Source organism: Aquarana catesbeiana, linkage group LG04 (assembly GCF_042186555.1).
Source record: "Aquarana catesbeiana isolate 2022-GZ linkage group LG04, ASM4218655v1, whole genome shotgun sequence".
In the NCBI taxonomy this organism is placed as follows: Eukaryota; Metazoa; Chordata; class Amphibia; order Anura; family Ranidae; genus Aquarana; species Aquarana catesbeiana.
The window spans coordinates 184,379,800-184,395,302 of NC_133327.1; the positions used below are offsets into that span (position 1 = coordinate 184,379,800).

The 15,503-nt window shown below is 43.4% G+C and overlaps 1 protein-coding gene across 1 annotated transcript in view; it reads right to left on the minus strand.

The window, feature by feature from the left end:
* The window catches only part of PFN2 (profilin 2), a 108,582-nt gene that overhangs the window by 51,654 nt on the left and 41,425 nt on the right, over nucleotides 1-15,503 (minus strand). The window contains exon 2 of the mRNA XM_073625981.1: nucleotides 1,360-1,552. Within this exon, the coding sequence (XP_073482082.1) occupies nucleotides 1,360-1,552 (193 nt within the window). The remainder of the gene's footprint in view (nucleotides 1-1,359; nucleotides 1,553-15,503) is intronic.

Consider the following 15,503-nt stretch of genomic DNA (forward strand, 5'->3'; position numbering starts at 1 on the left):
CAGACGTTTTTTTCTACTGTCAAACTCTCCAGCATTTTATCCTATGTTTCCATGCACACATAGGCCGTTATCAACTGTTTTTGGCTGGGGTGTTTTTTGGCTGTAAAAAAAAACCCCAAAACTAGTGGGTTCTGAGAGGAGTTTTTCAGCTGTAAAATGCTCCAATGTCAAAAACGCAGATAAACGATCAAAAATGCGGCTCACTGTCGTTTTAACATTTTTGATCCCATTGATTTAAAAAAACAAAAAAAAACCCACTATTACAAAAACGCTAAAAGACTCACTGCAAAGATACTGGCGTTTTTATAATGTTATTATAACGTCCAGTGTGCATGAGGCCTTATAAATTCAGCACTTTGATTGAACAGATGTAGAGAAGAGAGTGCTGCAATTTACCAACAGCTACAACTTATGTAGGAGGATTTGTTTCATCTCTGTGTATCAGTTCACTGGGTATAGATGAAGGTTTACAACCACTTTAACCATTACTGGACCCACCCACCACACATACTGCGGCAAGTCGGAACGGCAGTGCGAAACAACGTACCTGTACGTGGTTTCGTGCATGACAGACTGTGTGCGCACAGCCACTGCACGTCGGGAGAGCGTGCGTCGAGTTCGCCGGCCACCCATGATCGCTCCATAGAGAGGCAGAAACGGGGATCCGCCTATGTAAACAAGATGTATGTAATCCGCCTATGTAAACAGGAGACAACATGGAGATCTGCTATTCCTAGTGATCAGGAACAGCGATCTTTGTTGTCCCAGTGAACCCATCCCCCACACAGTTAGAACACACCCAGGGAACACAGTTAACCCTTTGATTGCCCCTAGCGTTAACCCGTGCCAGTGTCATTTATACATTGATCAGTGCATTTTATTAACACTGGTCCCCAAAAAGTCCACCGCAATGTCGCAGTCCTGCAAAAAAAAAAAAAAAAAAAAAAAAAAAAAAAAAAAAAAACACACACACACCACAGATCGCCGCCATTACCAGTAAAAACAATTTTTAAAAAATTTAAAAAGTCCCTAAATCTATCCCCTATTTTGTAGATGCTATAACTTTTGTGCAAACCAATCAATATTCGCTTACTGGGATTTTTTTTACCAAAAATATGTAGAATACATATTGGCCTAATCTGATAAATACATTTTTTGGGGGTTTGTTTTATAGCAGGAAGTAAAAAATTACCAAAACCACACACTGAGAAGACTTCCACCAAGGTGACCCCCTTTCACTTGTATCGAAGGCAAAAGTCAAGAATACTAAAAAAAATAAAATAAAAAAAAAAGGTTTGCCCTTCAAGAATGTAACCCTAGTATTAATTAATTATTAATATTCACATAAAAAGGCCTTACCTCTGACAGCTTTGCCTACAGCAATGTTGTATGTTGGTTCTCCGCCTTGACTTTTTGTCCTGATATCCATTGTGAAATCATTATCAATATACAGGCTGTCTCTGATCACCGAGCATTTCTTTCCTCCGACAGTAAGACCATTAGTGAAGAATCCTTCTCTATCCTTTCCTATCAGTACATCTATTTCTGCAGGCTGCAATTTCAAGAAAAAAAAGATTGGATTTAAGTGAGTTCCAGAACACAAAGTGGAGCAGCACATCATACCAACAAACATGATGAGAGAGCAAGCGGTACATATACATAAAATATCACTGAAGCCATAACTCAAAGAGACAACACCTTCACCAAGAATAAGGGTTACAGAAAATACATTTTGATTATGTATATATGCAAATAAATTGAGCTGTTTTTTTTCTGCATATTTTGCAAATACAAATAAGGATAGCTTAAAAAGAAGGTTCTGGGTAAACAAACAATCCTCACAATTTTACTCAAACTTGTATTTACATAGAGCTTTAACTGTGAGACACCCAGGCTCTCAATGACATACAAAGATACAATGTAGTAATGCTTAGCAACCAGATTTCTCTTTATTGTAGTTAAAGTGGAACAAATTTTGAGCAGGCAGGCTATTTATCACAGAAGAGACATTATATGTCTCTTCTACAATGCACACTGAGCTGTGTATGCGCAAATCATTATACATTCTCAGCATGGTGCCTGTATAGTAGGATGAAAGAACGTTCGCACGTGATTTACATCATTCCATACCAGTTATAATGAGTGAAGACTTGGCAACCAGAAAAAGCTGAGGAGATGTCGGCGGTGACAGGAGACCTCATAAGACTCTGGACCATTGTTGGGTAGGTGTGTATTAGCGGCTTTAGTTCCACTTTGGCCCGTAGCCGACCAGCCGCAGTCATTATACTGCGGCAGGTTGGCTCTCCTGGGCAAATCGCCGTAGGTATTTGTTAGGCGCGCAGCCGCCTAGGGGGGCGCACGCACCCGGCACACCCACAGTGATCTGATTCGCTTCAGATCTGTTCAGTCTCCAGGCCCAGGCCAATGATTTCTGGCCTGGACCTGGTGATCGGTTCTGAGCAATGACAGACTATCCTCTGCCTGTAAGTGTAAACACAGGCAGAGGAAATTATGTCATCTCCCCTCGTGGAACTCTTTTCCGTTCCAGAGAGAGGAGAGAGGACATCTAACAGTGAGTTGCACAACACTACACTAACACCAGAACACATGGGTACACTTGTCATCCCCTGATCACCCCCCCCAGTTAACCCCTTCACTCCGTCACAGCGTCACCAAGTGCAGTTTTCACTGATCACTGCATTGGTATCATTTGTGACTAATAAGTGTTAGGGCAGTTAGTAGTAGGCCCCAGTAGATCTAGGGTACCCCCCTAATAAAAAGGTTTAACTCCTTGATCGCCACCCATTTAACCCTTTCACCCCCTGTCACCAGTGTCACTAATATATTGTATAGATCTATATTCTAATTGCCGTATTAGTGTCACGTGTTGACCAGTTAGTGCCGGGATCATGGTTCCTGACACTCTGTTGTTGAACATGCGCCAGCCCCCAAATTTCTTCCAGATGTTATTGTAAATTACGTTAGTGGACGGCTTCCTGTTGCTCAGCATGGTATCGATTACTTTTGCCGATAACCCTCTCCGTTAACAGCTCCCTCTCAGTAGCCAGGCCATCAGAGATAGAGAGCTCACTTCTGGATGATTCACCTCTCCCTGATATATGAGGTCTGTCCTGTAAGGCAGTCTCCAAGGCTCCGTGATTCTGAGTCTTAGTAGTCCTGACAACCAAGACCTCCGTGGCTAGAATGGTGCGATCAGGATAACCTTCGTGCTCGACACTCTTATATTCCAGATGATCTTTGGAATGAAGGCAAAAAGGTGGAAACGCATACACCAAGCTTGCTTCTCAGGATTGAGATAGGGCATCTAGGCCCAGACTGAGATGGTCTCTCTGGAAGGAGAAAAATTGCTCCACCTGCCTGTTCTGCCTTGTAACAAAAAGGTCTATCTGTGGGACTCCCCACTTCTGCACTATCTGTTCGAGCACTGTTCCATTCAAGCACCATTCTGTCTGAGACAAAACCTCCCTGCTTAGGACATCCGCCAGAGGTTTAATTCCCCTTTTAAGTGAATTGAAGACAGGGATAGAAGATTTGCCTCCGCCCATTGAAGGATTTTTTTCTGCTATCCTCATAAGGCCTGCCACTCTCGTAACTCCCTGCTTGTTAAAGTAGCTTACGGTGGTAATATTGTCTGAAAGGACCTGCACGTGTCTTCCCCTCAGAGTCAGACCAAAGGCTACTAGAGCCTTTAGAACTCTCAGCTCCCTTGCATTGGAGGAAAGGGTGGCTTCCTGCCAGCTCCAGACCTCTTGGGCCATCTGTGCGCCTGAGTGGGCTCCCCACCTCTGGCGGCTGGCGTCCGTGGTAACCATCAGAGGGTTGTGTTAGGACCAAAGTCGACCTGCAGAGAGATTTACAGGGATCAACCACCACTTGATTATGAGTTTTACTTCCTGTGGGATCTGTTTGCCTCTGAAGAGATTCCTTCCTTCCATCCCAGAGAGGAAGTATGATTGCCTGAAGTGCTTGAGTATGGAATTGAACCCACTGGACTCCTGGGATGGCTGCTGTCAAACCAAGGACATTATACCTTGAATTGAGGTCTCTGTACATGTGCAGAGGCTTCTCACCTCTGCAATTATTGTTGCCACTTTTTCTTTCATCAGAAAAATTTTGGATGTAGTCAAGTCTATTAAGTATCCTAGGAATACTATACTTTGAGTAGGTACTGTGACTTCACCTGATTTACCAGCCACCCCAGCTGCTGATGGTGTCTGATAGTTCTGCTCAGTGTGCAAAGATCAGCAGGTCGTCCAGATAGGGAGTTATGTGAATCCCCTCAGATCTCAGGGTCCACAGAGCTTCTGCCAGAATCTTTGTGAAGATGAGTGGTGCTGACGCCAATCCGAAGGGCAGAGCATTGAACTGAAAATAGAGGATCTTGGACCCATTCTTCATTGAAAACCTGAGATATTGCTTGGACTCCCTTTTGAATGGGGGAATGAAGATAGGCATCTCTTAGCTCTAATGAGACCATGAAGACCCCAGGGGTTAACAAATATCTGGTGGTGTATATTGACTCCATTTTGAATCGTTTGTACTTTACAAACATGTTCACTTGCTTTAGATTCAAAATGAGTTGGAATTTTCCTGATGGCTTTTTTATCAGAAAAACGTGAGAATAAAATCCCCCTTTTCTTAAGAGTTGGGGGGATGATACTTATCACCTTCTCCTCCAGCATACTCTGTAGGAGGGAAGACATAGCTGTTGATTTCTCCACGTCTTTCGGGAGAATTGTTGGGTGAAATTTTTGAGGGGGGCAGCCCACTATCCTGTACCCTGACTTGATCAGATCCAGGATAAAACTGTTGCTGGAAATGGCCTGCCACTGTGGGAGGAATGACTCCAACCTTCCCCCCACATGGCCGACTGAGTCACTGGGAAGGGCCTTTAGGCTGGGAGGGTTTGAAAAGGAAGCCACCTTTGCCCCCTTCCCCTCCTGTACTGCCACCCTCTTTTCTGGTCTCGCGTAGCTGCAAAACCCTTGTTGCGCTGCCATCTGTCCCCCTGATGGTTCCTTTCTCCTGACCTCTGGAAGGGAGACGAAAATTCCTTCTTTGTTGTTTTTTTGGGGAAAGGAAGCCCTTTCTTTTTATCTGCCCACCTCTCTAGAACAGATTCTAGCTCTTTACCAAAGAGCAAATCTCCAGAAAAGGGGAGGGAACAGTGCTTGGTTTTTAACACTGTGTCACCTCCCCAGGACTTCAGCCAGATAGCCCTCCTGGCTTCATTAATCAATGCTGTAGACCTGGCCTAGAACTTTACAGACTCAGTGGATGCATCTGCTATATAAGCTACTGCCTTACTCAGAGTTGGCAAAGCATCCAAAATCTCTTCCCTGGGAGTGTCTGACTCCAGAAAAGTGTGGAGCTGCTTTAGCCACAAATCAAGCGTACAAGCCAAGCATGTAGTGGCTAGAGCTGGTTTAAAGTTAGCGGAGCAGGATTCCCACGCTTTCTTTAAATACCCTTCCGCCTTTCTATCCATTGGATCCTTTAGGGTGCCTGTGTCCACAAAGTCTAGTCTGGGACACTTTTCCCACAACTTTGTATCCTCCTCCTTGAAGGGAAACTTTCTCTTCAAATTCTTAGGGAAGAAGACTCTCTTCTACAGATTCTTCCATTCTTGAAGTACTGTCTCTTTTTAGGGACGTATGCACCGGGAAGGTTCTGGTCTGCTTAGGCTGAAGGCCTGCATATAAAAAGGTCATGTACAGACAATTCCTGATTTTCTGGTTCTTCCAGCTCCAGGGTGTCGTAAATAGCCTTTAACTTCTGTTTCCTCAGAAGGAAAAAATACATCTTTGGACCTTGCTGGGTTTTTAAGCTCCCCTTCCTCAGAATCTGAGGCTGACTGAGTTCTCCTCCAGCTCCTCCAGTACTCCATGCTGGTGGGCTGCCCATGCATGAGCAAGGACTATTGGCCTAGCACCAGTACTGGTGCCGGAAGTACAGAGGATAGGTTCAGCAAGAGCCTCCTGCTCTCTGGGTTTAAAGGACTGTAAAGTCTGTTTAATCTCCTTCTTCATTGAGTCCATGAAACCCTTGAGGACAGGTCCTGTCTCTCCCTTGATGAGTTTATCTATACAGTGCTGACATGCACTTTTCTTCCAATCATAAGGCATTTTTTTGGTGCACATTGGGCACCCTTTTCTGGGTGTCTTTGTTTTTCTATCTTTGGGCTCATGGGCTTTGTCCTGCAATGAATCAGATGATAAAACACCAGCACATTACTTCCACTGAAGTAAATACCAATTATCAAAACACCCAGTGGATAACACAATTCTAATCTAAGAATCTTTAAAGTACCCACCACCAGAGCCTATGCTAGTATGTGTGACACCTGACCACCATAAGTAGGGGTGCACCGAATGTTTTTTTTGGTGCCGAAACCAATACTAAAAATTAAAAACACACTAGGCCGAAAACCGATACTGAAAATAAAAAAATTTAATACCCCCAAACATCATATTTTTTTTAGCAAAGACCCTAGAGAATACAATGGCGGTCGTTGCAACTTTTTATCTCGCACAATATTTGCGCAGCAATTTTTCGAACACTTTTTTTGGGGGAAAATTGGTTTAATGCGTAAAAAAAAAAAAAAAAATTAAAGTTAGCCCACTTTTTTTGCATAATGTGAAAGATGAGTTACGCCGAGTAAATAGATACCCAAGATGTCACGCTTCAAAGTTGCACACGCTCGTGGAATGGCGCCAAACTTTGGTACTTAAAAATCCCCATAGGCGACGCTTTAAAATTTTTTACTGGTTACAAGTTTTGAGTTACAGAGGAGGTCTAGGGCTAGAATGATTGCTCTCTCTCTATCGTTCGCGGCGATTTCTCACATGTGTAGTTTGAACACCATTTTCATATGTGGGCGGGACTTACATATGCGTTCGCTTCTGCGTGTGAGTACACGGGGACAGGGGCGCTTAAATTTTTTTTTTTTTTTATTATTGTTAATTTTACTTTGCTTTTTTAGTTTGACACTTTAAAAAAAATTGATCACTTTTATTCCTATTACAAAGAATGTAAACATCCCTTGTAATAGGAATATGGCATGATCGGTCCTCTTTACAGTGAGATATGGGGTCAATAAGACCCCACATCTCACCTCTAGGCTGGGAAGCCAGAAATAAAAAAATTAAATAAAACGATCTCGGCTTCCCAGCTGAGGCGGCGCTAGTCGTTTGAATGCAGAGGCCGGGCGTGACGTCATAACATCGCACCCGGCCTCTGAACGATCATAGAGATCATAGAGATTGCTCCATCTATGGCCGGCTTAAGGTTGCAACACATGGGAAGAATCCATTACCCTAACCTTCTGTCAAATAACGTTTCATACTAGGGGAGATAAACCACTCCGAGAAACAGAGGCTGCCATGCTGACTTCTTATCCTGAAATTGGTACATTTTTGGCTGTGCAGATTACTCTCTTGCCTGCCTACTGGCATATTTGCATAAACACCAACAGTCACTTGAAGTGCTAAAGTTGTTACAGGAAACGCTACTTTAGAGTAAACCATGTAGAGGAATAATCCCAACAACAGTGCTGCTGAGAAACAAATCTCTACTAGTCATTTATAGCAAACACTGCACTGGCTAATTGTAGGGAGAATGGGGGAGATTTACTAAAACTGGTGCACACAGAATGGTGGATTGGACAGGTGGACTGAAATTCTGCCGATTCAGCAGGAACCAGACACATTTCAAATCTGTGTGTATGGCCCAGTCTGTTAAACAAAAGTTGATTATTAGATCAACTTCTGTTGAACCAAGACAGGCTGGAAGACTTTAGCTGATCAGCGGCTGCATCCAATTTGCCACAACCGCTGATCAGTGCATTCTGACAGCAGTGAGAGCCGATGTCAGAATGCAATGGAGGAGATTTACTAAAACTGGTCCATGAGGCCCAACTGCCCTGCCACCACTGCAGGGGAAAATAAAATATTAAATTCATGAGCCACTGTATACTCCAAGAGCCTGTTAGAATAAGAAGTCAGGTGAGGTGTTTCAATTCACATACTGTAAACTAAAACCGTTGTTTCAGGTGCTACTCAGTAGTAATAATTTGAAGGGAATGCAAGCATATTAAGTAAAAATCCCCAAGCAGAAAAAGCATAACAGGTTCTGTCTGTTAAACACGCCACTATACATGTGAGTTGAAAGACATGCCGGCTGGTTGCTCGAGTCTCCCAGTGGGATGGAAGAGCCCAGCAAGCTGTGGAAGGTGGGGGGAGACACACGTCTCCTCCTGCTGCTTGTAAAAGCGGTTCAGCGGCTGGTTAGCCACTAGGACTGCTTTTACAAGAGAGCCAACCTCCAGCTCTAAAAAAACAGTACCAGGGTGATGCCTGCAGCTGCGGGCATCATCCTGGTATAACCACTTGAAATCCATTAATGTTTGGGTACGTCGCTGGTCAGCAAGTGGTTTAACCACTTCAGCCTCGGAAGATTTGGCTGCTCGATGACCAGGCCATTTTTTTGCGATACGGCACTGCATCTCTTTAACTGACAATTGCGCGATCTTGTGACGGTGTACCCAAACAAAATTGACGTCCTTTTTTCCCCACAAATAGAGCTTTTTGGTGGTATTTGAGAATCTCTGCTTTTTTATTTTTTGTGCTATAAACAAAAAAAGAGCGACAATTTTGAAAAAAAACACAAAAAAAAAAAAAAAACAATATTTTATACTTTTTGCTATAATAAATATCTCCAATTTTTTTTAAAAAAAAAAGCCAATTTCCTCAGTTTAGGCCAATATGTATTCTACATATTTTTGGTAATAAAAACAAAAATTTGCAATAAGCTTATATTGATTGGTCTACACAAAAGTTATAGCATCTATAAAATAGGGGAAAGATTTATCGTATTTTTTTTTTTTTTTTTTACTAGTAATGGCGGTGATAAGCGATTTTTAACGGGAATGCAAAATTATCGTGGACAGATCGGACACTTTTGACACATTTTTGGGACCATTGGCATTTATACAGTGATCAGTGATATAAAAATGCACTGCTTACTGTGTAAATGTCATTGGCAGGGAAGGGGTTAACAGTAGGGGCGATCAAGGGGTTAACTGTGTGTCCTAGGGAGTGATTCTAACTGTGGGGGGGATGGGACTGCCTGAATGAGGAGACCGATCGTTGTTCACATTTAGTATGAACAACAGATTGCTCTCCTCATCCCTGCGAGCACGGAGATCTGTCTGTTTACATTGACAGATCTCCATTCTGTCTCTGTGTGGAGCAATCGCAGGTGCCCAGCGACTGCCAGGCACAAGCATTGGCTCTGGCGGAGTGCACGCGCCCCCCTAGTGGTCAAAAGGCGAACAGACGTAAGGTAACAGTGTTTCGCCCAGGGAAGCCAACCTGCCACAGTCCAACTGCAGCAGCTGGTCGGGAAGGGGTTAAAAATAAACATTTTATACTGACCCGCTCTTTGCAGTGCTTTTGCACAGAGCAGCCCCGATCCTCCTTTTTTGGGGTCCCCCTCCTGCCTTCCGAGTGATTCCAAACTGCACTGTGTGTGTCTACTGATGCACACAGTGCTCCTCACTGGGGTTGATTTACTAAAACTGGAACACTCAGAATCTGGTGCAGCTGTGGTAGCCAATCAGCTTCTAACTTCGGCTTGTGCAATTAAGCTTTGACAATAAAACCTGGAAGCGGACTGGTGTCTGGGCAGAGCTGCACCAGATTTTGCAGTCTCCAGTTTTAGTAAATAATCCCTATTGAGTCCAGTTAGGAGGGAGAAAGCGAAAGCAGCACCGCTGCTCCCGAGCACAGCACTGGATCAAGATTGGGCTCAAGTATGTATTTGAGGAGGCAGGGAAGGAGCTGAACATAAAAAGGTTTTTCACTTTAAAGTGGATATAAACCCTCTCATCATTTCTAAATTAGTTCCATAGTGCTGATCTATAAGGATATACAGTGGGGACGGAAAGTATTCAGACCCCATTAAATTTTTGACTCTTTGTTATATTGCAGCCATTTGCTAAAATCATTTAAGTTCATTTTTTTCCTCATTAATGTACACACAGCACCCCATATTGACAGAAAAACACAGAACTGTTGACATTTTTGCAGATTTATTAAAAAAGAAAAACAAATATCACATGGTCCTAAGTATTCATACCCTTTGCTCAGTATTTAGTAGAAGCACCCTTTTGATCTAATACAGCCATGAGTCTTTTTGGGAAAGATGCAACACGTTTTTCACACCTGGATTTGGGGATCCTCTGCCATTCCTCCTTGCAGATCCTCTCCAGTTCTGTCAGGTTGGGTGGTAAACGTTGGTGGACAGCCATTTTTAGGTCTCTCCAGAGATGCTCAATTGGGTTTAAGTCAGGGCTCTGGCTGGGCCATTCAAGAACAGTCACGGAGTTGTTGTGAAGCCACTCTTTCGTTATTTTAGCTGTGTGCTTAGGGTCATTGTCTTGTTGGAAGGTAAACCTTTGGCCCAGTCTGAGGTCCTGAGCACTCTGGAGAAGGTTTTCGTCCAGCATATCCCTGTACTTGGCTGCATTCATCTTTTGCTCGATTGCAACCAGTCGTCCTGTCCCTGCAGCTGAAAAACACCCCCACAGCATGATGCTGCCACCACCATGCTTCACTGTTCGGACTATATTGGACAGGTGATGAGCAGTGCCTGGTTTTCTCCACACATACCACTTAGAATTAAGGCCAAAAAGTTCTATCTTGGTCTCATCAGACCAGAGAATCTTATTTCTCACTATCTTGGAATCCTTCAGGTGTTTTTTTTATCAAACTCCATGCGGGCTTTCATGTGTCTTGCACTGAGGAGAGGCTTCCGTCGGGCCACTCTGCCATAAAGCCCCGACTGGTGGAGGGCTGCAGTGATGGTTGACCTTCTACAACTTTCTCCCATGTCCCGACTGCATCTCTGGAGCTCAGCCACAGTGATCTTTGGGTTCTTCTTTACCTCTCTCACCAAGGTTCTTCTCCCCCAATAGCTCAGTTTGGCCGGATTATGGAGGTCACTGTGCTCTTAGGAACCTTAAGTGCAGCAGAAATTTTTTTGTAACCTTGGCCAGATCTGTGCCTTGCCACAATTCTGTCTCTGAGCTCTTCAGGCAGTTCCTTTGACCTCATGATTCTCATTTGCTCTGACATGCACTGTGAGTTGTAAGGTCTTATATAGACAGGTGTGTGGCTTTCCTAATCAAGTCCAATCAGTATAATCAAACACAGCTGGAATCAAATGAAGGTGTAGAACCATCTCAAGGATGATCAGAAGAAATGGACAGCACCTGAGTAAAATATATGAGTGTCACAGCAAAGGGTCTGAATACTTAGGACCATGTGATATTTCAGTTTTTCTTTTTTAATAAATCTGCAAAAATGTCAACAATTCTGTGTTTTTCTGTCAATATGAGGTGCTGTGTGTACATTAATGAGGAAAAAAATGAACTTAAATGATTTTAGCAAATGGCTGCAATATAACAAAGGGTGAAAAATTTAAGGGGGTCTGAATACTTTGTCCCCACTGTACATGCCTCCTGCATGTAGCCTTACCAGTCAAATATCTCCCCTTTAGCTGTTTGGAGCCCTGCGATACTCCAGATTCTGTGGGCAGGTCTGTTGTCCAGGGCTCGGTGGGTGGAGACGTGATGTCTTAGATTGTAAGCTCTAAGGAACAGGGCCCTCTGATTCCTACTGTATTAAAGTGTATTGTATTTGTACTGTCTACCCTCAAGTTGTAAAGCGCTATGTAAACTGTTGGCGCTATATAAATCCTGTATAATAATAATAATAATAATAATAGACCACCTCTACACTTCCCTTGGCCAGGCATCAATATTTCTTGATTTTTTACTGAACTGATTTTTTTTTTTTACTGAACTTCTGCTGGTCTGTGGATTATTCCCCATGATCACCAACATCCACTCAAAGCCCAGAAAAGTCACCACATGACTTCAGCATGCCCAATTATGCTCAGGTGTGGAGCAGCCAATCCTGGGAGAGCTGGAGAAGAAAGGGGGGGGATTTGAAGTACATAGAATGCCTCTCTCAGGCACCTGCATGAGAAGGAAATCACCTGTCACTCACATGGGGAAGAAACTGACACCTATTTGTCTGTCTGTCCATTTTTATCTTACTGAGGAAAGATAAGAGGATTGCTCAGAGCTTTATTAACTCTCCATGGCAAGACTGGGCACAGATGAAACTACATCCTCTGCTGTAACAGATATGAGTCTTAATTAGAAATTTTTGGGAGGGGTTACACCCACTTAAATGCAAAGAATGCAATAAGGTAAAAAAACCTTTAGCCTTTGCAGCCACTTTAATCTTATATACCGGATAGATTATTATTAGTTATATTGGTAGTAACCTTGGGTACACAGTTCCCAGTCACCCAAGTGTGTCTGTGTTAATTGCTGTCTGTTCTGTCCAACATTATGTGAAAGGGACATTACAGAAAAAAAAAAAAAAAGTAGACAGCAAGTCCAATTTTCTTTTTCATTTTTTTGGGCAGTGTGTTTGGACCCCCACCAGGTTTTCATTTCTGTACTACACACTTTCTTTCCTGCAACTCAACAGAAAATAAGAAAACCTACCAAATGAGGATACAGACCACATTGATAACAGGGCAGGGGGCTCGCCTCTAATCCTTCCTCACTGTACTAGTAAGCCCAGGTTCACACTGCTACGGGATTGAAATCGTGCGAGTTCAGCTGAACTCGCATGATTTCATTTCCGCATGTCAGCCCGACGTTTTCAGAGACATCTATGCGGTTTTCTGCACAGATGTCTATTGAAACCGCACCTGAAATCGCCATCAATAGCACCGTCCGAAATGGTGCGACACAGCACCGATTCCCAAAAGTAGTTTCTGTACTAAAATCGGAACTGACATGCGGGAATGAAATCGTGCGAGTTCTGCTGAACTTGCACTATTTCATTCCCGCAGTCAGTGTGAACTACGGCTAAAAAAACTCCTGTAAACACCTATATTGTGCATGGACACATACTGTAGGTAAACATGGGAATTTAGAGGTAGAGAAAATAAAAACCTCAAATGCCTGTAAAAGCAGTGTTTTTGAGCTCAAGGGCGCATGAGGCTTAAAAAGGACATATAGCCAGTAAGTTAAAACAACCTCCCTGGCTCCCATTGCTCTAGTGAATCTAAACCCAAACAGTTTAAGTGGTTGTAAAGGTAGAAGGATTTTACCTTAATGCATTCTATATGTGCACCCCCCCCCCCCCCCCCTTATACTTGCCTGATTCAATTCCTTGTAACAGTCAATTTACTGACCTTTTAACTGTTAAAAACTGATGTAGTGCTGAAAGTAGAAATCAATATGATCTAGAAGAGGTTAATGTGATCAGTTTGGTGCATTTGTCCACAAAGAAGGCCTTTCTCATTTATCCATTTTTATCTTTGCATACTATGAAGAAGCTCCTTTCTCAAACAGATATTAGCATACAGGGATTAGCAGAAAGGGGCCCCTTTCAGTGTGTCATTCTAGATAAGGGGTAAAAGGAGTTCACTTGCTTGTTATGTAACTAAACAGCAAGAGTTGACATCCCTCCTTAGTGAAATGGTAAGATTAGATAACCCTTGATACAGGGCCAGAACTACCATATTTATCTGTGTACAACATGCACAGGTGTATAACACACACTCCAATTTCAGAGGGAAGTTTAACCACTTCAGCCCCGGAAGAATTGACCCCCTTCCTGACCAGAGCACTTTTTGCGATACGGCACTGCGTCGCTTTAACTGACAAATGCGCGGTCGTGCGACGTGGCTCCCAAACAAAATTGACGTCCTTTTTTCCCCACAAATAGAGCTTTCTTTTGGTGGTATTTGATCACCCCTGCGCTTTTTATTTTTTGCGCTATAAACAAAAAAAAGTGACAACTGAAAAAAACGCATTATTTTTTACTTTTTGCTATAATAAATATCCCCAAAAAATATATAAAAAAATTTTTTTTTTCCTCAGTTTAGGCCGATACGTATTCTTTGACATATTTTTGGTAAAAAAAAAAAAAAAAAAAAAATCGCAATAAGCGATTATTGATCAGTTTGCGCAAAAGTTATAGCGTTTACAAAAGAGGGGATAGTTTTATGGCATTTTTATTAATTATTATTTTTTTTAAATGGCGGCGATCAGCGACTTTTATTGTGACTGTGACATTATGGCGGACACATCGGACATTTTTGGGACCATTGTCATTTATACAGCAATCAGTGCTATACAAATGCACTGATTCCTGTGTAAATGATACTAGCAGTGAAGGGGTTAACCACTAGGTGGCAGTGTAGGGGTTAAGTGTGCCCTAGGGGCATGTTTCTAACTGTGAGGGTCATGGCTGTGTGACATGTGACTGATCTCTGCTCCGATGACAGGGAGCAGAGATCAGTGACACTCACTAGGCAGAACGGGCAGATGCTTGTTTACATTAGCATCTTATTTATTTATTTATTTATTTATTTCAGGTACTTATATAGCGCCGTCAATTTACGCAGCGCTTTACATATATATATTATACATTCACATCAGTCCCTATACCCTCAAGGAGCTTACAATCTAAGGTCCCTAACTCACATTCATACCTATACTAGGGCCGATTTAGACAGGATCCAGTTAACCTACCAGCACCCCCGTTCTTCCTCCCCGTGAGGCGATCGCGGGTACGCGCTGGCCGCCTCTTAAAGGGGAACGTACAGGTACGTGGTTTTGTCTGTACGAGCCCTTCTGCCGCAGTATATCTGCGTGAGGTAGTCGGCAAGCGGTTAAGGAAAACATGTTTTCACAGCTCCCTTTACAGTACACAGTCCCCCTCCCCCTGTACACACTGCCCCCCATCAAGTATACAGCCCCCCCTCCCCAGTACACAGCCCCCTCCTCATGCACAGTACACAGCCCCCCCCCCCCCCCCACACTCCTAGGAGACCCCGGTCTCCTGGGACAGCACTGCCAGCATACCTTCAGTTAAGAAAAAAAATCACTGCCAGCCCCTTCCACACTGCTCCTCCTGTGTCAATCATTGCAAAACGAAGCCTTCATATACCTCAATAGCTCTGTTTTCTTCACTGACCTGGTAACGACTGCTCTTCTCTGACATTACATATATGGTCATTTGACTGCTCTCCTCCTCCAATCTAAAGCTACACTTGGAGGAGCGGGAGGAGAGTAGCCAAAAAAAACAGAGCTATTGAGATATTTCCAAGCTTCATTTTTACAATGACACTGACACAGGAGGTGTAGTGTAGGAGAAGGGGCTGGCGAGTGATTTTTTCCTCAACTTTAGACTATGCAGACAGTGCTGCCCCAGGGCCAGGAGAGGCGGGGCGGCCAGCCTGACACACCCCCAATGGGTGGCTGCCGGGGAGGACCGCCCGTTCCCCGCCCCCTGTTGGTAAATCATATTATCGGCCTATAACACGCAGGCACTGTTTACCCTCTGTTTTTGGGTGAAAAAAGTGTGGGTTATACGCCGATGAATACGGTA